Raw genomic sequence first — 23817 nt, 5'->3', positions numbered from 1 at the left:
GGGGATTATGAGGTCAGAGTGACAGCTGTGCCATGCAAATTGTTTACAAAGCACTCACACCTGTTTCTCCTTTTAATCTTTTGTTTTCGAGATAGAGTCTGGCTCTGTCACCCAGGCTGGCATGCAATGGTGCGATCTCGGTTCACTGCAATCTCCACCACCCAGGTCCAAGCGATTCTTCTGCCTCAGCCTCCTGAGTAGCTGGGATTACAGGTGCATACCACCACGCCTGGCTAATTTTTGCATTTTTAGTAGAGACGGGGTTTCACCATGTTGGCCAGGCTGGTCCAGATATATGATCTAGATCTTATACCAACTCCTAATCTCATGATCCACACTCCTCAGCCTCCCAAAGTGCTGGGATTACAGGCATGAGCCACCATACCCAGCCTCTCCTTTTTTTTTTTTTTTTTGAGACGGAGTCTCGCTCTTTCACCCAGGCTGGAGTGCAGTGGCGCGATCTCGGCTCACTGCAAGCTCCGCCTCCCGGGTTCACGCCATTCTCCTGCCTCAGCCTCTCCGAGTAGCTGGGACTACAGGCGCCCGCCACCACACCCGGCTAATTTTTTGTATTTTTAGTAGAGACGGGGTTTCACTGTGGTCTCGATCTCCTGACCTCGTGATCCGCCCGCCTCGGCCTCCCAAAGTGCTGGGATTACAAGTGTGAGCCACCGCGCCCGGCCTCCTTTTAATCTTGACTTTCGCAAATACCTGGTGGCAGGTGTCATTTCCTCATTCTACACATACCTGAGGCTCAGAGTGAGACAGTGACTCACCCAAGATCTCCCAGCTACAAAATGGTAGAGCCTGGGCTTGAGCTAGCATGGTCATGGGCTGGAAGAGCCACAGTCCATGTTAAGGCACCCGGGTTTGGAGACTGCTGCCTTTTTTTTTTTTTTTTGAGACGGAGTCTCACTCTCTTGCCCAGGCTGGAGTGCAATGACCTGATCTCGGCTCACTGCAACCTCCCTCTCCCATTTTATTTTCTTTTTCTTTTTTTTTCTTTTTTCTTTTTTTTGAGACGCAGTCTCGCTCTGTCGCCCAGGCTGGAGTGCAGTGGTGCGATCTCGGCTCACTGCAAGCTCCGCCTCCCAGGTTTACGCCATTCTCTTGCCTCAGCCGCCTGAATAGCTGGGACTGCAGGCGCCCGCCACCACGCCCGGGCTAATTTTTTTGTATTTTTAGCAGAGACGGGGTTTCACCATGTTAGCCAGGATGGTCTCGGTCTTCTGACCTTGTGATGCGCCCGCCTTGGCCTCCCAAAGTGCTGGGATTACAGGCATGAGCCACTGCGCCCAGCCTCTCCTTTTAATCTTGACTTTCACAAATACCTGGTGGCAAGTGTCATTTCCCCATTCTACAGGTACCCAAGGCTCAGAGTGAGACAGTGACTCACCCAAGATCTCCCAGCTACAAAATGGCAGAGCCTGGGCTTGAGCCAGCACGGTCATGGGCTGGAAGAGCCACAGTCCATGTTAAGGCACCTGGGTTCGGAGACTGCTGCCTTTTTTTTTTTTGAAACGGAGTCTTGCTCTCTCGCCCAGGCTGGAGTGCAATGGCCTGATCTCGGCTCATTGCAACCTCCCTCTCCCATTTTCAAGCGATTCTCCTGCCTCAGGCTCCCGAATAGCTGGAATTACAGGTGTGCACCACCTCACCTGGCCTTAGACTGCTGCTTTTTGAAACCAAAATTCTGGCCTGGAAACAGAGCTTGGTTTTCCCAGCCCTAGCCCTGCCGCTATGATACCAGAGGAAGAGGCTTCCCAGGGCCTCCGTTTCCTTGCCTGCACAACGTGGCTGGCAAGACTTGGTCTTCTCTCACGGGGTGGTGGTGAGCTTTAAAATCCTGCGAAAGTGATCTGACTGGAGAGCAGTGGACACGTGGGAAGGCTGTTGTTGTCACGGCATTCTGCACATCTGTCCGGACTCAATTAGCCACCTAAGGAGAGAGTAGGGTGGGGCTTCCATCGGCCGTGGGATATGCGGATAATCATCCTTCTGTATCTTTCTTCCATGGCTCCTGGGGCAGCTGGGGAAGCAAGCTGGATGGGCCTGGCCCCATACTGCCGGATGAGGTGGATGCCTGGCTGTGGCTCTGGGAGAGCCAACCTCCCCCAGGGAAGCCACTTTACACAATAGCAGTGGCAGCAGAGGCTAGCGAGAAGACAAGATTCAGACTCTTCAACTGGGGAGCACAGCTAGCATTTCCCGAGCCTCAGGTACATGCGGACCGTGACCCTCCCTGGGACCCCAGGGGGGCTGCTCCTCAGGACTAAGGAAGGAGAAGGGGGTGTGAGAAACCTTTCACCATATACCATCGAAAACATTTACCTCAATGGCCTTGGTTTACACATGGGGAAACTGAGGCACATAAAGGGAAGGGAGCATGTCCAGTCTGTCCTTAATAGCAAGACCCACTGAATACACCTCTCCTGGCTCTCTGTTTAGTGTTTGGACGTTCAAAGATGCCTAGACTAGGCGGCGGGAGTTTCAGGGCCACGATCCAGATCTTATACCAACTGTGTGTGGCCCCGCACAAAATCACTCCCGGTTCTTTGGCACTTAAGTTGGAGAAACTGGGATGCGCTGGGACCTCAAAGGGCCATTCCAGTAGGGGAGTCACAGGCCCAGGTGGTGAAGGGGTGAAAGGGCATGATGTCTCGGGGTTTATAGTCCACTGAGCCTCGCCGGAGGTAACACCGGCTCAGGGATGCTTTCGTTGCCATGGCAACCGCCGGGCCGGCGCGGGCCCCTGAGTGCGGCTGAGGAAGCTGGGACAAACCCTGCCCTTCCCAAGATGGCGGCGGCGGCAGGGCAAAGGGCGGGGTTAGACGCTGTCAGCCTGTCCAGACCGTTCCTCTGTTTTCGCTTGTTCCTACTAACGGCGAGCTTCCGCCAATACTTGTTCTTGTTCTTGGTTCCGAGCGTCCCGGGAGCCGGGAAGGGAAGGATTGTCTGCAGTGATTGGAGCAAATATCCAGTGGGGGAAAGGCGGGACTTCCGCGTCCTGCCGGAAGTGACGTGACAATCGCGGCCACCGCCAGGTGGAACGGCAGGTGGGTTCAGGTACCAGCCTGGCCCGGACCCGGCTGTGGGACCAACGCTTCCGGTGAGCGACAGAGGCAGCTCCCCAGGGCCTGGAGACCCGTGGGGCGGGCTCTGGGATCCGAGCCCATCGCCCTGGCCTGGAGTCCCCCTTTGTACCTAGTAAGAATCACCTACCCAGCCCCCCACCCGGAGACTGCCCCATCCCACTCCAGAGGGGAAGAGGAGGGCCCTGCTGTCCCGTATGAGGGTGGTGGAGGGAGGGGTGGCGTTGGCATTTAGGCACTTCGGTTCCCTAAATCCTATGCTCCTTTCTCTCCCGGATCCAGTTCCCCATTCCCCTACCGAGCTGGGCAGTTAGCCAGCCCACTCCAACTCTCGGAACCATGTTTGCAGACTTGGATTATGACATTGAAGAGGATAAACTGTGAGTATTTTATTCCCCCAAGTTCCAGCAGTATAGGAGCCCCAAGTTCCTCATTTCCCTGGACTTCCCAGTCCCACAAACCCTTGCTTCTCAGCGGTGGATCAGTTGTCGTACTGAAGCAGCAATGGACCCTGCTCTCCCAGGAGCTCACTATTTGTAGGGGGCTGTGGACAGTTAAAGGGATAATCACAGCTCAGTGCCATAAGGGCACTGTTAGCATGACTTGGTGACGAGAAGAGCAAAGCAGATGGAGCAGTGCTTCTGCTGGGGTGGTCAAGGAAAGCTTCATGGAGGACGTAGCAGTTGAGCCAGGTTTTGAAGGTTGAATAGAAATATTGTAGGCACACCTTCCTTCCCAACATAGGCTGTTAGTAGGACAGATTTTCAAAAATTAGATTTGTCTTCCCATTAGAATATATCCTCTTTCAGATCAAGCAGTGGGTGCAATGCCTTTCTCTGTGCTCAGCAGTTAGTAAGGGACTTGATGTCAGTAGGTTGTTAGGGAATGTTTTTTGAATGAATAAGTGAATTAGCGTGAGTACTTATCATAACACACCAGTCAATGCTTATTTATAGTGGAAACTGAGAGGTAATTGAGCAGTTGAGAGGTGGGAGGTGGACAGTTTAATAGAGGAAGACTCCCTGGAGTAGGTGGCCATCATACTTCATAGACGCCTGATAAGGTGACAAGGACAGAACGTGGCTCAAATCTCAGAGATCGAATAAATGAAAGGGAAGGGGGACCTATTTTTATGGAGTGACTGCTGTGGACTGGGTTGCTGTTAGTGCCCTCCACGCATGGTTAGAAGAACTCTGATGAGGGTGCTCATCCCCATTTTATGGATGAGGAAATTGAGATACACAGAGGGTGACTTACCCAAGTCCCATAGCTGGCCGGGCGCGGTGGCTCACGTCTGTAATCCCAGCACTTTGGGAGGCTGAGGCAGGCAGATCAACTGAGGTCGGGAGTTCAAGACCAGCCTGGCCAACATGGTGAAACCCCATCTCTACTAAAAATACAGAAACATTAGCCAGGCATGGTGGTGGGCGCCTGTAGTCCCAGCTACTTAGGAGACTGAGGCAGGAGAATCACTTGAACCCGGGAGGCAGAGGTTGCAGTGAGCCGAGATTGTGCCATTGCACTCCAGCCTGGGCAAAAAGAGCAAGACTCCGTCTCAAAAAAAACCAAGTTCCATAGCTGATAAATGGCAGAGCTGGGGTTTGATCCCACATCTGCTTAACTCCAAGAGCTGTGCATGTTCCAGCACAAAATGTTGTTTTGTCCAAGGGAGGGAGAGAAAAAGCTGGGCAGCCAGTGGAGCCCCTCAGGAGTTTTAGAGGGCCCACCCCCTCCAGTCATCCTTCCGCCAGGAGAGTCAGCCTAGCTTGCTTTTCTTTCTAGTGGAATCCCGACTGTGCCTGGGAAGGTGACCCTGCAGAAGGATGCTCAGAACCTGATCGGGATCAGCATTGGAGGAGGGGCCCAGTACTGTCCCTGCCTCTATATCGTCCAGGTATTGGGCACTTTGGAGGGGGGGCACAAGGTACATCCCTACTTGGGCATGACAAAGGCAGGTTCATTTCTCCACGCTGCATAGCTGACTCCTTCTCATTCTTGAGGTCTGACCCTCTCAGAGGGGCTTTCTGACCACCTGCGCTGCATTGGTCTGCCCTGTCTTCTCCCCTGTGTTGCTCTGTTTTTTTCCTTCTTGGCACTCATTACTTGTTATTTGCCCTCTGTCTAGTAGAGTAGACTCTTTGCCCTGAGGGCAGTGTCCTGGTTTGCTTTTTCACTGCAGTAAGCACCAGGTACAGTGCCTGGCACATAGTGGACATGCAATAGAAATTGACTGTTGAATCAACAAAACCATCAGCCTTGGGTACTAGCCAAAATGAAGTGTCATAGGAACACGATGAAATAATGGCCTGAGTTCAAATGCAAGCTTCTTCCCTACTTACTGGCAAGTTACTTAACCTCTTTGGGCCTCAGTTTCATCACCTAGAAAGCGGGGATTTAAAACAGGTAGACATAATCATCTCTGGGTTCTTGTGAAACTCAACAAAATGACATGACACACTAGAACTTAAGAAACGTGCATTGGCCAGGCGTAGTGGCTCACACCTGTAATCCCAGCACTTTGGGAGGCCGAGGTGGGTGGATCACGAGGTCAGGAGTTCGAGACCAGCCTGGCCAACATGGTGAAACCCCATCTCTACTAAAATACAAAAAATCAGCTGCGTGTGGTGGTGCATGCCTGTACTTCCAGCTACTTGGGAGGCTGAGGTAGGAGAATCGCTTGAACCTGTAAAGTAGAGGTTGCAGTGAGCTGAGATCACGCCACTGCATTCCGTGCATTCCAGCCTGGGTGACAGAGTGAGACCCTGTTTCAAAGAAAAAAAAAGAAAGAACCATGCATTAAGCAGTAGCTGCTGCTATTTTCCAGGTAGCTGTACATTTTCCCAGATGCTCTGCCAGTGGTGAGGAGCACTCTTGTGTCTCTTGTAGAGGAAGCTGTGCTGGTGATATTCTGTCCACTGTAACTCAGGAGTGGTGACAGGCCTGCTGTGGGGCCTCCTTCACTGTGTGGCTCATTCAAGTCAGTGACCTTGCTGTAGCCTTGGGAAGATCTGTTCTAACCCTCTCACTGGTGGCAGATGGGAAACTGGCCTCTGTGAGGATCTTGCTAAGGAGTCGCTTGTAGGCCTGGAAGACAGATTCCCAGGATTGACCTGGTCTTGCTTCTGCTCACAGTGCTGCCTCCTTCATGAGCCATTCGGCCTCCTGTGACCCAGGAGGCATTAGCCAAGCCTCCCCCAGGCCTGGCCTCCTGGCCATGTGTCTGCTCAGCCTCTTGCCACCTCCCTCTACCTACCTCGGGTGCAAGTTTGCTTAGAATGATCAGACATTATAAAATCGTATAATTGATTTTTTTTTTTTTTTTTGAGACAGAGTCTCACTGTGTTGCCCAGCCTGGAGTGCAGTGGCATGATCTTAGCCTACTGCAACCTCTGCCTCCTGGATTCAAACGATTCTCATGCCTCAGCCTCCCGAGTAGCTGGTATTACAGGTGTGCGCCATCATGCCCAGCTAATTTTTGTATTTGTAGGAGAGAGAGGGTTTAGCTATGTTGGCCAGGCTGGTCTCGAACTCCTGATCTCAAGCGATCTGCCCACCTCAGCCTCCCAAAGTGCTAGGATTACAGGCGTGAACCACCAGCCAATAAAATAATAGAACTGGCCGGGCGCGGGTGGCTCACACCTGTAATCCCAGCGCTTTGGGAGGCCGAGGTGGGCAGATCACCTGAGGTGAAAACTTCAAGACAAGCTTGGCCAACATGGTGAAACCCTGTTTCTACTAAAATACAAAAATTAGCCAGGCATGATGGTGGGTGCCTGTAATCCCAGCTACTTGGGAGGCTGAGACAGGAGAATCGCTTGAACCCGGGAGATGGTGGTTGCAGTGAGCTGAGATCATGCCATTGCACTCCAGCCTGGGCGGCTGAGTGAGACTCCGTCTCAAAAATAATAATAATAATCATCATCATCATCATCATAGAATTTATTTTTTTAATTCAATTTCGTTTTTATCAAAGTGCCATGTGACTTGCCTCTACCAAGTCAAGAGCATTGAAAGGCCTGTGTCAAATAATTGCAATCCACTGCCCTTCCCCTGGGCACCTCACCCGGCTTTCTCTGTCTCTTCATGCATGGGCTTCCATTTTTCTCAATAGTCTCACTCTGTCGCCCAGGCTGGAGGGCAGTGGTGCAATCATGGGTCACTGCAGCCTTGATCTCCCCAGACTCAGATGATTCTCCCACTTCAGGCTCCAAGTAGCTGGGATTACAGGCATGTGCCACCAAACCTGGCTAATTTTTGTGTATTTTTTGTAGAGACGGGGTTTTGCCATGTTGCCCAGGCTTGTCTCAAACTCTTGGGTTCAAGTGATCCTCCCGCCTCAGCCTCCCAAGGTGCTGGGATTACAGGCGTGAGCCACCGTGCTCAGCCTATCCTGTTATTTCTTGATCTATCACCTGTAAATATCCATTGACTTTGCCTCGTCCGGTAGATGAGAATTTAGTTCTTCCCATGACCAGTCTGTTTCCTCTCATCCCACCTTTCCAACGTAGTTATTTTTCCATTTTTGGCTAAATTAATATTAGTACAACAGAGATTTTGTTCGGGAAATCTTTTCCAAATGCCTCCTAGGCTCTGTTGTAGGCACTAGGGATAAAAAATTGAAGAAAACAAAGATCTCACTCTTGCAGAGCTCTCATTCTAGTCAAAACAACTCTATGTTTAACTTTCTGCGGAATCTATGTTTGTTTTCTTAATTCAGCCTTTTCTTCTTTTTTGAGAGGGTGGGGGTAATTTCCTGTTTTTTTTTTTTTTGTTTTTTTTTTCATTTGCACTCTCCTTGTTTTCTCAGTACGTTTTCCACAATTTCCCATCTTTTTTTTTTTTTTTTTTTTGAAATTAAGTCTTGCTCTGTTGCCAGGCTGGAGTGCAATGGTGCAATCTTGGCTCACTGCAACCTCCGGCCCCCGGGTTCAAGTGATGCCCCTGCCTCTGCCTCCCAAGTAGCTGGGATTACAGGCACGTGCCACCACTGGCCTGGCTAATTCTTGCATTTTTACTAGAGACGGGGTTTCACCGTGTTGGTCAGGCTGGTCTCGAACTCCTGACATCAAGTGATCCACCTGCCTCGACCTCCCAAAGTGCTGGGATTACAGGCGTGAGCCACCATGCCCGGCCCCATTTTCTTCAGTCTGTTTTCCGCCCTGTAGTCTCTCCCCCTTGTGCCCTCCCCCTGCCCCTGCCCCTTCTCTTTGGATTCCCCCATCTTGGGGGTCCCTTTCCTGATTTACTCCCTGATCTCCCGTGGAGAATATCCTCCTGTAGCTTTCTGAGAAAGGGCACGTGGGATGTCAATTTTTTGAGACCTCGGGTCTGTCGTTTTTGGTCATTGTGGTTCCCATATTCCTTTCAGTTGACATTTTGGCTCATTCGATTCAAGAATGAACGTCAAGGTTGACAGTAATTCCTTCGTGGAAGTGTGATGGCCTTGTCACATTGTCCTTTGCTGTCACATGGCTATTGCCATTCTTATTTGTGATCCTTTATTTGTGATGTGTTTTGTTTCTGATCTGTGAGGACTTTGAGGACTTTCTTTTTGTCCCTGGTGTTAGGAGGAGTCGTGATGATAGCTGCAGGCACAGGCTTTTGTTTGTTGTGCCAGATCCTCAGAGGGCGGCGTCATTGGGAACGCCGTGTCCTTCTTGTCATGTATCTGGATGATGACATCCTGCTTTCTGTATTCTCTGTTCTGTTTTTTTCTATATTTTTATTGTGGTAAAATTTACCATCTTAATTTTTTTTTTTTTTGAGACAGGATCTTGCTCTGTCGCCCAGGCTGGAGTGCAGGGGTGCGATCACGGCTCACTGCAGCCTCAACCTCCTGGGCTCAAGCAATCCTCCCACCTCAGCCCCCCAAGTAGCTGGGACTACAGGCACGCGCCAACATGCCTGGCTCATTTTTGTATTTTTTTTTGTAGAGACAGAGTTTTGCCATATTGCCCAGGTGATCTTCTCACCTTAGTTTCCCAAAATGCTGAGATTACAGGTGTGCACCCCCGTGCCCAGCCCTTGGTCTATTTTTGAATTAGGTTGTTTGGTTTTTGTTGTTGAGTTTTAAGAATTCTCTACAAAGCACAATCAGCTAAGAGGAAAAAAAGAAAAAAGAGTTTTAGGAATTCTGTATATATTCTGGATATTAATCCCCTATCAAAAATGTGATTTGCAAATATTTTCTCCCATTCTGTGGGTTGCCTTTTTACACTGTTGATAATGTTCTTTTCTTTTCTTCTCGTCTCTTTTCTTTCTTTTTTTTTTTTTGAGTCAGAGTCTCTGTTGCCCAAGCTGGAGTACAGTGATGGGATCTCAGCTCACTGCAGCCTCCGTTTCCCAGGCTCAAGCGATCCTCCCACCTCAGCCTCCCAAGTAGCTGGGACTACAGGCGTACACCACTATGGCCAGCTAATTTTCGTATTTTTTGTAGAGACAAGGTTTTGCCACATTGCCCAGACTGGATGGTGTATTTTGATGCACCAGTTTTAAAATTTTTATGAAGTTCAATTTGTTTATTTTTTCTTTTGTTACTTGGATCTTAGGTGTCATATCCAAGAAATTACCATCAAATCCAATGTCATAAAGGTTTTGGGCTAGGCGTTTTTCTGAGTTTTATAGTTTTAACTTTTACATTTAGGTCTTTGATCAATTTTGAGTTAATTATTATTATTATTATTTTTGAGACAGAGTCTCGTTCTGTTGCTCAGGCTGGAATGCAGTGACATGATCTCGGCTTACTACAACCTCCGCTTCCCAGGTTCAAGCGATTCTCCTGCCTCTGCCTTCTGAGTAGCTGGGACTACAGGCGCCTGCCACCATGCCCAGCTAATTTTTGTATTTTTAGTAGAGATGGGGTTTCGCCATGTTGACCAGGTTAGTCTCGAACTCCTGACCTCAGGTGATCCGCCTGCCTTGGCCTCCCAGAGTGTTGGAATCACAGGCGTGAGCCACTGCGCCTGGCCTTGAGTTAATTTTTGTATATGGTGTTAAGTAGTGTCAACTTCATTTTTCACATACCATTGTTGAAATGACTGTCCTTTCCCATTGAATGTTCTTGACACCCTTGTCAAAAATCATTTGACGCCGGGCATGGTGGCTCACGCCTGTAATCCCAGCACTTTGGGAGGCCAAGGCAGGTGGATCACCTGAGGTCAGGAGTTCGAGACCAGTCTGACCAACATGGATAAACCCTGTCTCTACTGAAAATACGAAATTAGCCGGGTGTGGTGGTGCATGCCTGTAACCCCAGCTACTCGGGAGGCTGAGGCAGGAGAATTGCTTGAACCTGGGAGGCAGAGGTTGCGGTGAGCGAGATGGCACTATTGCACTCCAGCCTGGGCAACAAGAGCGAAACGTCAACTCAAAAAAAAAATCATTTGACTATGTATCTGAGGCAGGAGGATTGCTGGAGCCCAGGAGTTCAGTGCCACAGTGAGCTGTGATCACGCCACTGCACTCCAGCCCCGGTGGTGAGACGCTTTCTCAAAAAACGAGAGCAGAGGGTAGAGTGGAAGACAGAGCCAGGCAGTGGTCAGGTGTCTTCCCAGGTTCCATCTTAGCCCTCCCTTTCTTCCCCCACAACTCTCCTTATGCACCCACAGGTATTTGACAACACCCCAGCAGCCTTGGACGGCACAGTGGCAGCTGGCGATGAGATCACCGGTGTCAATGGCAGGTCAATCAAAGGGAAAACTAAGGTGGAGGTGGCGAAGATGATTCAGGAGGTGAAGGTAAGGGTTGCTGCAGAGCAGGTGTCCAGAGGCAGTCACACATGCTTCTGAGACCTCCAGGCTGCCAGAGGCCCCAGCGGGCTTGGAAGGGGGTATCAGCCCTCACCACCCCCTTCCTTGGCACGTGGAGGGTCAGGGTCACACTCCAGCCTTCCTCATCCATCCCTCGTTCATTCAATAAATAGTAATCGTGCTTCAGGACTTGTGCTGAACCTTGTCAAGAGAGTGGGCAGCAAGACCACAAGGTCCCCGTGAGCTCCCAGGGAGCTGACAGACTCGGAACCACCCCTCAGGCAAGCCCATGTGTCCCCCGTCAGCGCTGGAGCTGAAGCTAAAAGTCCAAGGTGATCCTCCCTGGGTCAGTAGACACCCAATAATGTCAGCCGGGTCACGCTGGGCCTGCGAGGGCTAAGAGGGAAAGAAGAGCGCCCTTTCCCCATCCTGTGGGAACTTTCGGTCCCACGCAGCCTCCTGGGCTCATAGACACCCAGAGACCCCCCTCCCAGGCCAGCTGATCTGCTGCTCTACAGACCAGAGTCACCTGCTGCTCCAGGCCCAGGCCTCTCTGCAGGGACGCTCCCTCCTGGAATGGCAGGCGGCATCCCGGCCTCTCCCGAAGCGAGCATGCAGCCGCTTTGTCATTTCCTAGCCATGTGGCTGCTAGCGAGTCTCAGGAAACCAATACCGTGAAAGAAGTGATGTGCAGGCAGTGCACAGCCATGGGATGATATGAAAGTCCCAGGGGCAAGGGTCCCCACTGTGAGTTCAGCTTGGCCAAGGGTGGCAGCTACCTCCCTCAGCCCCACTTCCGTCCTCCGAGTTCTGGCACCCCTGATAGTCCCCCTTCCTGCCTTAACCCAGGCCAACTGCTGCTCCATCCTCTCTCCCCTTTATCCTCCTGTCCTGCTCCTGAGTGGCCCCTGCTTGTCTCCTTCCTTGCTGTAGGAAGAGTCCCATCCTGCACATTCTCCTATTCCAGCCCCTTTAGCCATAGGACAAATCAGGGCCTGGGGCTGGGGCTCAGAGCTCTGTTGTAAAAAAGGAAGCAGAAAGGTTCATTGAGACCCCACAGCTACCACTCCACGTGGTCTGGGTATCACTGCCTGAGGCATGACCTGTTAGGCAAAGGAGCTGATCACGGGAACAGGTGCAGGGGGTCTCGTTCTGGCCAAGTTGGGTTGTGTGTGCCTGCCTCCCCATCTCTGCTCGCCAGGTCCCTCCCTGTCCTCTCAGGCTTGGTCATATCAGCTCCTGAGGTTGCTCGTGAGAACAAAAGCTCTTTGTATTTGCACACGGCCATGACAGGGATGGAGCAATGGCCCAGCTCCCCTGTTTGGGTGCTGGGCAGGGATTACTCTCCTCACCCATCTTACAGGTGTCCACAGGTGGGGAGTGACCTGCTTGTGGTCACACAGCTGAACTGGAGCCCGGGCCTGACTCCCACTGCAGCCCGCTTGCCGTTGGCCTACAGCTGCTCCCTGTGGGGTGGCCCCTGAGCACGCCTGTGTTTCATTCTGGGGGAGCAGTTCACCCCACCTCTGACTCTGATTGCATCTGCTCATTTTGGTTTCCCTTTGGGACTTGATTTTTAAATCCTGTTTTATATTTGGATGAATGTGGTCCCAAGTTCAAGGGCTTTTGGTTTGCAAGGATGAGAGTGAACACAGTGCCCTCCCGTGCTCAGGGAAGTCCTCTTGGGAGAAGCCTGTGTCTCCTGAGCAGTCATTAGAAAGTAGTTTGTGTAATTCCCTGATTCGCATCAGCCTTGGGGGGCTGGGGCTGCCCCTGCCCCTTCCCCTTGGTGCCCCAGCACCAGGCACAGAGCAAGTGCTCAGATGTAGCTGTTCAATGAGTAGAAGGATTCCTGGGGATGGGGTGGTTTGGGGTGGAGGAGGGAATAATCAGGGTAGGGAAATGACACGGCAAAGGCTTAGAGTGTGGTTTGCGTGGGGAGGGATGAAGGAGAACCTGACCTGGCCAAAGCACAAGACATCAGAGACTGCCAGGCTGTGGGCCGTGTGCCGGCCCTGTCCCCACTGATGCCCCAGGGCTTGGATGTAGAGTAGGAAGGGAGGGGCCTGAGAACAGACAGGGTCACAAGGTGGGGCCATGTCACAGCTCTCAGCCTGGCCCTTACTGGGGCTTTTTTTTTTTTTTTTGAGACAGAATCTCATTCTGTCATCCAGGCTGGAGTGCAATGGTGCGATCTCAGCTCACTGCAACCTCCGCCTCCCTGGTTCAAGTGGTTATTGTGCCTCAGCCTCCTGAGTAGCTGGGATTACAGGCACATGCCACTACGCCCAGCTAATTTTTGTATTTTTAATAGAGATGGGGTTTTGCCATGTTGCCCAGGCTGGTCTCAAAACTCCTGACCTCAAGTGATCTGCCCGCCTCAGCCTCCCAAATTGTTGGGATTACAGGTGTGAGCCACCACATCCGGTGCTGGGCTCAGGATTCTCAGTCCAGAACAGTCTTGGCGGGGAAGGGGCTCAGGGTCTGGAACCTTCCTCACTAGTCTGTGTGTGCTGCTTTTCCAGGGGGAGGTGACCATCCACTACAACAAGCTGCAGGCGGACCCCAAGCAGGGCATGTCCCTGGACATTGGTAAGCTGGTCAGAGCAGTTACGGGTGTCCAGCAGCCTCCCTGGATGGGCCCTGGCCCAAAGGAGAAGTGCCACAGCCAGCCCTGCCCTCCCCTTTATGACAGGAGAATCCAGAGTTACATGGCTGTGGGCTCTGACCTCTGACCAAGCAAATCTGAAAGGCCTGGGAGGACTCCCGGTGCTCTCCCTGCATCTGTTCCTGTACTCTGTCCCTGGTTTCTCACTCCCCCATGTTTCACCCCTACCTCCCTGCTTCGGCCACCTCCTCTGGGAACTTGCTACCCTAGGGTTGTCCTTTGCAGGCCAGTGCCTCGGCTTACATGGCCCAGGGCCTCACTCTTCATAAAGGGAGAGCAGCCTAACCCTGGCCTGGCGCCTCATGCCCTCTAGCACAGCTGCTTTCCTCCCTGGCCTCTCCTGCCTTCAGCTCCCAGGGAGACTCTGGATCTGAACTGGACCTCAGGCATTGGGCAGAGGGTCTGCGCCCTGGGATAAGTTCCCTCCTGTTAGAGGGGCTGAGCCTCGGTTCTGTAGAAACTTTAAGACTCAAGAGCTGGACAGCAGCTTCGAGTCCTCTGGACCTTCACATTACGGATCAAAGCCTGAGACCCAGAGAGGGCGCTGCAGCCCCTGGTGAGCGCACACCTAGGTCTCTCAGCTCTGGAGCCCAGCAATCCTCTTCATACACCCTAGGGCCAGAGGCCAAGGGCCTAAGGGCAGGCTGGATCTCTCTGGCAGCTCCCTCCGAAACCCTCTGGTTCCAACACAGGACTAAGTCCCCTTCCTAGGACTAAGCTGGTCAGATGCAGTAATTCAGTCTGGGGTCCGAGTTTCACGGTCATTGATGGTGCCCATTACTTTCACATAACCAGCCCAGGGGCCCCTCTTCTCCCCCTCCCCTTTATGTGATACCCTAGGTCCTGATGTGACACAGAGGAGAGGAAGAGGCCTCCTTGGCTTCCATTAGCCTGTGCTGAGCCCGGGCAGCACTGGGCTCTCAGCGACCACCAGTTGATGTTGCGCAGCAGGCCCTGGGCGAAGCACTTCATGTTTAACTGCCCAGACTGCCAGCACCTCTGTGAAGCAGAGGGAATAGGGCAGGGGCCTAGGACCTCCCCACTGGACATTCCCCACTTCACAGCCACCCCCATCAGCCCTTCTGCCCCCTATGGGGTGCTCCCTGTGAATGGAGGTAAGGCTGGGGGCAGGGATGGCCTCTGGGCAGCCACAGACTCACCAGGTCCTTTGTCCCCCGCTCAGTGTTGAAGAAAGTCAAGCACCGGCTGGTGGAGAACATGAGTTCAGGGACCGCAGATGCTCTGGGCCTGAGCCGGGCCATCCTGTGCAATGGTGAGTCCCTTCCTACCCAGCTTGGGCCCCGGAGACTCAAGCCCAGGCTGAGAAGAGGGGAGGGGCACCATGGCTGCCCACCAGGCTGCTGTGGGTCCCGCGGGTCTGACCCTGGCCTCTGCCCATGGAACTGAGAAGTCACCATCTCTGCATCCCCAGAGGCCTCTCCAGCTCCCGGAGGGTCCACAGCTGTCAGCTGGGCTGTCTTAGCCAGTGTCCCTCAGGTCACAGATGGGGAAACAGACTTAGTGTGGGGAGGTGCCTCTGCCTCTGCCCTCAGCCCCCTTACCCCTCACCCCAGCACTCTCACTGCCCACCTCGCGCCTCCTTTGTCCAGGAGGTGGCGCTGCTGCCCTTGCCTCTGCAGGTCCTCCCTTCGTGGTGGCTGCCCAGGCGAGGGGGGAGGCGTGTACATGCACATTTACACACGCATGCACACATGCGCACACACTTTCCCTCCTTGGGGTGGCCAGCGAAACACTCAGTCCCACTCCTACCGTCGCCAGTCCGAGTTTAAGAATAGCAGCAGCTCTGCAGTGTGCGTGTGGGGTAGATATAAATACCTTTAGAAATTGTAGGCTCAGCTGGGCACACTGGGCTTTATTGGCTAGGGAAGTGGGGGTGGGGTCTGAGCTTGTTCCAAATGGTGTACAAAAGTGGCGGCTGCTATTTTCAGCCTCCTGGTGCCTATAAATCCCTGTTACTGTAGTTACCAGCCGTTGAGATGAAATTAGAACTGGTTGTTGTGTTTTTCCCCCCAAACCTTGCAATTTCCCTGGCCTTAAATAGGGTTTCTAAAATTGAAGCTGTCATGATGTCCCATGACCCAGCTAAAAACAACAGCACAATGCTTACATGGCTCCTTTCCTGCCGGCTGGCCAGGTGCTAAGGCTCTGGGGAGCCCAGGCCTGGAGGCCACCGAGTGGCCAAAGCCTCCCCAAGACCTCTGAATTGCTCCCTTCCTCCCCCGACAGCCTGTCGCACAGCCACCTCCCTGCCCAGAGAGGCCTGAACACAGCCTCCGCTCTGTAGGGACCAGCCCCACAGGGTCGGTGGGTCTCTCCCTGTGTGCGGCAACGAGAGAGTGTGGAAATAAAGACACAAGACAGAGATAAAAGAAAAGGCAGCTGGGCCCGGGGGACCACTACCACCAATGCGCAGAGACCGGTAGTGGCCCCGAATGTCTGGCTGCGCTGTTATTTATTGGATACAAAGCAAAAGGGGCAGGGTAAAGAATGTGAGTCTTCTCCAATGATAGGTAAGGTCACGTGTCCACTGGACAGGGAGCCCTTCCCTGCCTGGCAGCCGAGGCAGAGAGAGAGAGAAGACAAAGAGAAAGACAGCTTACGCCATTATTTCTACATATCAGAGACTTTTAGTACTTTCACTAATTTACTACTGCTATCTAGAAGGCAGAGCCAGGTGTACAGGATGGAACATGAAGGTGGACTAGGAGCGTGACCACTGAAGCACAGCATCACAGGGAGACGGTTAGGCCTCCGGATAACTGCGGGAAAGCCTGACTGGTGTCAGGCCCTCCACAAGAGGTGGAGGAACAGAGTCTTCTCTAAACTCCCCCGGGGAAAAGGAGACTCCCTTTCCGGGTCTGCTAAGTAGCGGGTGTTGTTCCTTGACACCTTTTGCTACCGCTAGACCACGGTCCACCTGGCAACAGGTGTCTTCCCAGACGCTGGTGTCACCGCTAGACCAAGGAGCCCTTCTGGTGGCCCTGTCTGGGCATAACAAAAGGCACTCTTGTCTTCTGGTCACACCTCACTATGTCCGCTCAGCTCCTACCTCTCTATGGCCTGGTTTTTCCTAGGTTATGATTATAGAGCAGGGATTATTATAATATTGGAATAAAGGGCAATTGCTACAAACTAATGATTAACGATATATATAATCATATCTAAGATCTATATCTGGTATGACTATTCTTGTTTTATATTTTATTATACTGGAACAGCTCGTGTCCTTGATCTCTTGCCTCGGCACCTGGGTGGCTTGCCACCCACACCGCTCCTCCCTTCTTCTGCTAAAAAACCCTGACCCAGGTCAACACAGGGGGCTGGGGAGCAGAGAGCGCCCGACTGCCCCCCCTCTCCCCTGCAGCCCTCACTGTCACACTGCTGCCCATCGCCCGGCCACTGGGCTGGCTTCTCTGCTGGGCTTTGAGCCTTGAGAGCAAGACTTGGCTCAAAGTGAGCCTGACATGGTGGTTGGCACACAGTAGGTGCTCAAGAAACACTAAGCCAGTGAATGTGATCACCAAGGCCTCTTCCCAGTGTGAGCTCTCTCAGCCTTCCTGAATTTCCCCCTCCCTCCCCAAGTTGCGTTTTCCCTTCTGAGCCATCTGTGTGCTTGGGAGGCAGAGACCACGTCCTTCCTGCGCTAGAGGCCTGGCTGCTCCATCTCCAGTCCTATGGCTCCTGCCAGCCTTCCTCCCCAGCTGCCAGCAGGCTTTGTGATAGAAGTGCGGGAGCTTTGCCTGCTAGGCACGGACCCTCCGCTGGCCATGAGGAGGGCCTAGTCATTTACAAAACACCTTTGAACCCAGCTGACCCGAGGTGCCAAATCCCCCTCCCTGGGACCCCTGATCTTTCCCATCCTGGTTCTCCTCTGGGGTTGCCTCTCGCCTCCCCAGCCTGGCCCTGGGCCTCCTGTGGCTTGCTGAGCCCACTGACCTCCCCTCTTCTTTGAATCCCGACAGATGGGCTTGTCAAGAGGCTAGAGGAGCTGGAGCGGACCGCTGAGCTGTACAAAGGTGGGTTGGGGGTGGCCTCGTCCTGGCACTAGCTCTACCCCAGGGAGCATGCTCTTAGCAGAGTGGCAATAGGGGTGCTGGCACTAGGAATGCCAGCCTACAAAATCCTAGGGCCATGGGCATTAAGAGTTCTTAAGAATATATCCTTCTTCTGAATTTAAAAATAACTCGGGCCTGGTGCAGTGGCTCACGCCTGTAATCTCAGCACTTTGGGAGGCTGAGGTGGGCGGATCACTTAAGGTCAGGAGTTTGAGACCAGCCTGGCCAACATGGTGAAATGCCATCTCTACTGAAAATACAAAAATTAGCCAGGCATGATGGTGCGTGCCTATAATCAGTACTCGAGAGGCTGAGGCATGAGAATCGCTTGAACCAGGGAGGCAGAGGTTGCAGTGAGCCAAGATCACACTACCGCACTCTAGTCTGGGCAATAGAGCAAGACTCTATCTCAAAAAAAAACACAAAACCTGATACTCATAAAAATTCAGAGAATAGCACTTGTAAACATAGCGAGAATGCCCTGGAATCCCATGCTGTCCCAGGGCTAAAGCCCACAGCAGGCTGTGTACCCCTGCATCTTAATCCTGGTGCCCCTGTCTAATGGGGCTCCTCATGGGTTGGGTCAGACTGAGCTTTTACCCCTGGGCTGTGGTTGGGCAGTGGGGAAAGGCCATGTATCAGGGCCTAGCAGAGGCCTTGGGTGGGGTGGGCAGTTGGAGGCCTTGGGTGGGGTGGGCAGTTGGAGGCCTTGGGTGGGGTGGGCAGTTGGAGGCCTTGGGTGGGGTGGGCAGTTGGAGGCCTTGGGTGGGGTGGGCAGTTGGAGGCCTTGGGTGGGGTGGGCAGTTGGAGGGCTTGGGTGGGGTGGGCAGTTGGAGGCCTTGGGTGGGGTGGGCAGTTGGAGGCCTTGGGTGGGGTGAGCAGTTGGAGGGCTTGGGTGGGGTGTGCAGTTGGAGGCCTTGGGTGGCATGGGCAGTTGGAGGCCTTGGGTGGGGTGAGCAGTTGGAGGCCTTGGGTGGGGTGGGCAGTTGGAGGCCTTGGGTGGCATGGGCAGTTGGAGGCCTTGCCCTGGGCCAGTGTGGTCCCCGCCATGCGTCCCCGTTCTGCATCACTCAGTCTCTCCCACAGGGATGACGGAACACACCAAGAACCTCCTACGGGCCTTTTATGAGCTGTCGCAGACTCACCGGGGTAATGGCATCCCCCAAACCTGTGGCGTGACCCTGGGCAATCCCTGGGGCTTCTCACTCCCATGCTGAGGTGGGTCAGACCCACAGCGCCTGACCTCAGGCTCCCTCTGGGCTGGGCCTGGTCCCAGGTGCTGGGATTTGCTATGGGCCTGCGGGGAGCATCTAGATCAGCTGGCCTCTTAAGGGCCGCAACGATGGACAGGCCCCACCCTGTCTCCTCACACTGCCACTGGCAGTCCACAAGGCCCTTGCTTATTTATATTTCTGACAACCCTGTAACTCTGGGCAGGCCGACTGCAGCTGACCCCAGCTACTGCAGAAAATGAAGCCCAGACCGAGGAAAGGGCCACGCCGCTCCCAAGTGGTGGAGCTGTTGTTCCAATCCAGGTGTCTAGACTCGGCCAGTGTTGTTTCAATCCAGGTGTCTAGACTCGGCCAGTGTTCTGCCTCAGGCGGCGCCACCTCCACAAACCTTGACCCAGTCTTCTCTCACTGGTCCCTCTGGGGAATGAGGGCCAACTCCCTTGGTGTGTACACTCAGGACTTTAGGGGGCATAGACCAGCTCTTGGAGGTGTCAATCCAGTTTCCTCCAGGTGCAGACTCAGCTCCTTCAGGGGGTTTAGACCAGCTGTCTTGGAGGTGTAGCCCCTGTGCAGACATTGGCCTCCAGCCTGTCAGGCCCCCTGCCCTGCTTCTCCCCAACAAACCCCTGGCTTCTCTTAGGGGGCCAAGTAGGGGCAGCCTTCAAGGCAAACTTGTCCTGCAGCCTTTGGGGACGTGTTCTCTGTGATCGGGGTGCGGGAGCCCCAGCCAGCTGCGAGCGAGGCTTTTGTTAAGTTCGCCGATGCCCACCGCAGCATCGAGAAGTTCGGCATTCGGCTTCTGAAAACCATCAAGCCGGTAGGTCCTGTTGAGCATGCGTGTGTCTGGCGTGTGAAGGTGGGGAGGGGAGAGTGCGGCAGAGAAGGTCCTGTGCTGGAGTCCTGTGCCTGGGTACAGCCTCTGGCTCAGTCACCCACACAGTGGACTGTGGGTGAGTCACTGTGCCCCCTTGGGCCTTGCCATTGACCTCTGGGCTGGCTTCTGACCCTGGCTCGCCACTAAGTCACAGCTTGCCCTAGGCCTGGCACTAGTCTTCTCATCCTTGAGAGGGACAAGGCATCGGGGAGCACCATCTGGCTCTGATAGTCGAGTCCACCAACAGGGGTGACGCATCAGTGCCATTCATTGTCACCCTGGCACCCCCCCGCTGTGACAGCCTCAGCATCCACCCACCCTCTTCCAGATGCTGACGGATCTGAACACGTACCTCAACAAAGCCATCCCGGACACTCGCCTCACCATCAAGAAGTACCTGGACGTGAAGTTTGAGTACCTGGTGAGTAGTCCAGGTGCCCAGGCTGCTAGGGCGAGCGCCCACCCTGGAGATCTGCCCCACTTTAGTCAGCCACGCTGCGGCCAGCGAGGCCAGCCAGCGCCGACCGCATGTCTGCTCCAGGTGTGGGCCCAGAGGCCCAGGGAGGTGCAGCCAAAGCTCTGCTGCGCCTGCACAAAGAAGCGTCTGAGAGCCTGGGGTGGGCGTGGCTCTCGCTGTGTGCACTCTGACCCCTTGGGATTTGTTGCCTTTAAACAATGGGATAGACTAGGTGAGTGAGCATAAAGTGGGTGTCAGTGAACGTTCGTGAGTTTTACATTTAATTATTCTATAGTCAAAGGAATTGAGAGAAAATGCTCCATTAAGCAAGCCAAGGTTCCTTTGCTGCAGGACTTATCAGAGCCTTTGATAGGCCCAGGTGCAGTGTGAATTTTCAAGGGTCTTCCTAAGCTCCTTTAACGACAGACCCCTTTTTTCCCAGAGCACTCTTGGGCCTTGAGTTTGGTCAACTTGGCCGCAACTCGGCTGCCTAAGCCTCAGGCCCTGTCATCCCCCAGCACCTGCCGCTGTCCTCTCTGGGACTCTCTGAACACCTGCGCCAGCCTCTCCCGCTGCGTGTGGGTGATGGGGGTGGAGCTGGGGATCTGGGGTGGGGGTAGCCACTCTGACAGCCTCACCTGTCCCACACAGTCGTACTGCCTGAAGGTGAAGGAGATGGATGACGAGGAATACAGCTGCATTGTGAGTGTTGGAGGGGGTGGGGGGCTTGTACCTCCCCCCACCTGGTCTGCCAGGGATAGCAGGTGGCTCAGGCCAACCCGGGAGAGACCTGGGGGACTTGGCTGGACTCTCGTTCCTGGAGATTTGGGGCCATCTTCCCAGTCCCGCTGGGCCTCGGTGTGCTGGGCACCCGGCCGGGAACCACTCCCTCAGTCTGGGGGACTCTTGGAGGGAAAATCGGATTTTCTTCACTCCTATGAGGCATTTTTAAGTTTTTGATTTTTCTGCTGTCGGGATCCATCTCGTGGCCAATGTTCATTGAATGTGGCAGAGGTTTGGGTTTGGTTTTTTCCTCTCTTCAAAGCTATCACTGAGTGCTTCTGAGAAACACTGAAGTCTCAGAAATGAGGTCTCAGGAATGAGGAAAAGCCGTGGCTTTGAAAGCTCAGTGCTGTGCGAGGCTGTCCCTGAGCAGGCCCTCCTGTCCCACCCCCGCCCCAGGCCCTAGGCGAGCCCCTTTACCGGGTGAGCACCGGCAACTATGAGTACCGCCTGATCCTGCGCTGCCGCCAGGAGGCGCGCGCCCGCTTCTCCCAGATGCGCAAGGATGTGCTGGAGAAGATGGAGCTGCTGGACCAGAAGCACGGTGAGCGCAGCCCTCCTCCCTGTCGGCTCTCCATTAAAGAGGTGGGAAAACTGAGGCCCAGAGGGGTAAGGTACTCACCTGAGGTCTCAGGGCCAGGCCACGGCCCGGATGTAAAGCCCCTCTAGGAGCCCAGCCATCTGCCCAGAGCCTGGCCTGGGTGGGGCTGGCCTGTGCGCGTGGGCTCCGTGGGCTGCACTCCATGATCCATTTACCCGACAGCCTCCTGCCTTCCCTGAACTGGGAGCTGGGAGGCCCCGGGCTGGGCAGCGCCTGCCTCCGCCCCTTGCCAGGTCATGAGGGGTCAGGGAAGTGCCCGAGTGGGAAGCCCAGGGGAGGCGAGAGTTGGGCCGGGTGGGCTGGGAGAGTCTCCTCCCTGAGGCAGGCAGCCAGAGCCCACTGCAGCCTGTCCCCCGACCTCCCACCCCAGTCCAGGACATCGTGTTCCAGCTGCAGCGCCTCGTGTCCACCATGTCCAAGTACTACAACGACTGCTACGCAGTGCTGCGGGATGCCGACGTCTTCCCCATCGAGGTAGACCTGGCGCACACCACACTGGCCTATGGCCTCAACCAGGAGGAGTTCACAGATGGGGAGGAGGAGGAGGAGGAGGAAGACACGGCAGCTGGGGAGCCGGCCAGGGATACACGAGGGGCTGCTGGGCCATTGGACAAGGGTGGAAGCTGGTGTGACTCCTGAGTGCCCCGCGGGTGTGGTGCCCGGGGCAGGGTGCGTGGGAGGACGGAGCCTGGGAGCGGGGCGGGGCGGGGCCGCCGCGCAAGGGGGCGACACATAAAGGCCTGCTGGCTTGGGGCGCCTGCCTCCCTGCTCCTCTGTCCTCGCACAGCGAACCTGGGCTCCTGCCCAGGACAGGCACCAGGGTCATGGCCTGGGACCTGGACACTGGCCCCTCCACCCTCCCTCCCCTCCCGGCTCCCTGGCCAGAGGGAGAGCTTGGTCTCTGGACCTGCCTTAGGAAGGAGAGGGAGGGCAGGAAGGAAAAGAAAGGACTTGGATGTGGCAGTCATCTGGGCCCTGCTCCTTGTGGGCACTCACACTGCCCCCGGAGCCTGCCGGGAGTGGGGCTGGCGGTAGACAGCTGAGGTTGGGGCCAATGTCTCCTGGGCACCCTTGCCTCGCCCCAGACCGGCCCGTCCAGTCCCCATCACACCTCGGCGGCCTTTATTTATTCTGTTCCCCCAGCTCGGCCACTTCTCTGAAGGAGGGCTGGGTTCTGGGCCTGTATCAAATAAACACAAACCTGGATGGCGCAGTGGTCGCAGTGGCTTCAGACTCTCCTCGTCTGCCCTTCCCCTCCACCATCTATTGACAGCGCCCTTGCTATGCGCCATTTATGCCTCACTGAAGTGTTGCAGGGCTAGCACTGTGGTCCCCTCACAGCTGGTGATTTGAGGCTCAGAGAGAGATCTTGCCCAAGGCCACACCCTGTGTGGAGACACAGTGGGTTTTAATTCAGATCTGTCCTGAAGGCCTGACTTTGCCACCTGCCTCCAAAGCTTTCTGCTTTTTGGAGCCTTTTGTATCTCACCCCCGCCCCCTTCCCCTTACCCCCTTCCCCCCGCCTCCAATCTGTGACCTTTCTGTGCTTCTGACAGGAAATAAACCTTTGGGGAAGAGAAGGGCAGACATGGAGCCAGGGCGACTGAGCCCCCAAGTAGGGGAGGGTGGTAAGGGGTAAGTGCTGACTCCAGGTGCGCCTGTGCTGCCCGGGTGGTGGGGAAAGGCGTATGGGGAGAGGTGCTCGGGGGCTGTGGGAAGGGGGGCATGGGGAGAGGCCATGGGGAGTGTCTGCAGAGTGGCAGAAACAGAGTGGCCACTTCTCCTGCTTCTGGCCAGCCTTGGCCTGGTGTGATCAGTCATAGTGGCCCTTGTCACTCTAACGTGTTCCTGTTCGGACGATGAATATGGCCATCCTGAGAATGCGTGGGGGCAAGAGGGTGTGCAAGGTGGGCTGAGTCTAGGATGGAAAAAGGGTTTCTGCATCAGCTTTGAGCATGCAGTGCTGGGCAGAAACCCAAATGGGAGGCTTGGCAGGGGTGGGACATGGAGGAGGGGCCAGCTGTCACCAGGAGCCCACCTGGGTCCTCACAGAGCCATCAGACAGACCACACTGCCTCCCTGAAGGGGGCAGCCAGAGTGGAGGCCAAGAGCACAGGCTGGAACTGACAGCCTGGGTTAGTTCCTGACCTCCCTGGGCTTCAATTTCCCTATCTGAAGTGTGGCACCTACCTCATTGGCTTGTTAGGAGATTAAATGAACATCTGGAGAGGGCTAAGAACAGGGCTTGGCACAGAGCAAACGCTCTTAAGTGTTAAATAAAGTCAG

General features: G+C 54.5%; 1 protein-coding gene across 3 annotated transcripts; it reads left to right on the top strand.

The window, feature by feature from the left end:
* The first annotated feature begins 2081 nt into the window (after window positions 1-2081).
* On the top strand, window positions 2082-22749 carry PICK1 (protein interacting with PRKCA 1). 3 transcript variants are annotated; one of them, XM_030815575.1, is made up of 13 exons: window positions 2082-3056; window positions 3375-3472; window positions 4875-4986; window positions 10700-10828; window positions 13366-13432; window positions 14692-14781; window positions 17492-17545; window positions 18671-18733; window positions 19500-19633; window positions 20019-20111; window positions 20799-20849; window positions 21330-21474; window positions 21902-22749. In XM_030815575.1, the coding sequence occupies exons 2-13, from the start codon at window positions 3432-3434 to the stop codon at window positions 22168-22170; spliced, it is 1248 nt and encodes a 415-aa protein (XP_030671435.1). In that variant the 5' UTR covers window positions 2082-3056; window positions 3375-3431; the 3' UTR covers window positions 22171-22749. The 3 variants fall into 3 exon arrangements, with proteins under 3 accessions (XP_030671435.1, XP_030671434.1, XP_030671433.1); XM_030815574.1 differs by having other exon boundaries at window positions 2082-3109; XM_030815573.1 differs by having other exon boundaries at window positions 2082-3207.
* The last annotated feature ends 1068 nt before the right edge of the window (window positions 22750-23817 follow it).

This window comes from Nomascus leucogenys, chromosome 7b, assembly GCF_006542625.1.
Source record: "Nomascus leucogenys isolate Asia chromosome 7b, Asia_NLE_v1, whole genome shotgun sequence".
NCBI lineage: Eukaryota > Metazoa > Chordata > Mammalia > Primates > Hylobatidae > Nomascus > Nomascus leucogenys.
Note: the sequence above shows the minus strand (reverse complement) of the source record. Positions and strands in the feature narration are given on the sequence as shown.

Bases quoted from the DNA above. Each gene is read 5' to 3' on its own strand.
- PICK1 (XM_030815575.1), top strand. From the start codon at position 3,432: ATGTTTGCAGACTTGGATTATGACATTGAAGAGGATAAACT. The intron at 14,782-17,491 runs GTGAGTCCCTTC...GAATCCCGACAG, and splicing joins CCGGGCCATCCTGTGCAATG to ATGGGCTTGTCAAGAGGCTA. The intron at 20,112-20,798 runs GTGAGTAGTCCA...TGTCCCACACAG, and splicing joins ACGTGAAGTTTGAGTACCTG to TCGTACTGCCTGAAGGTGAA.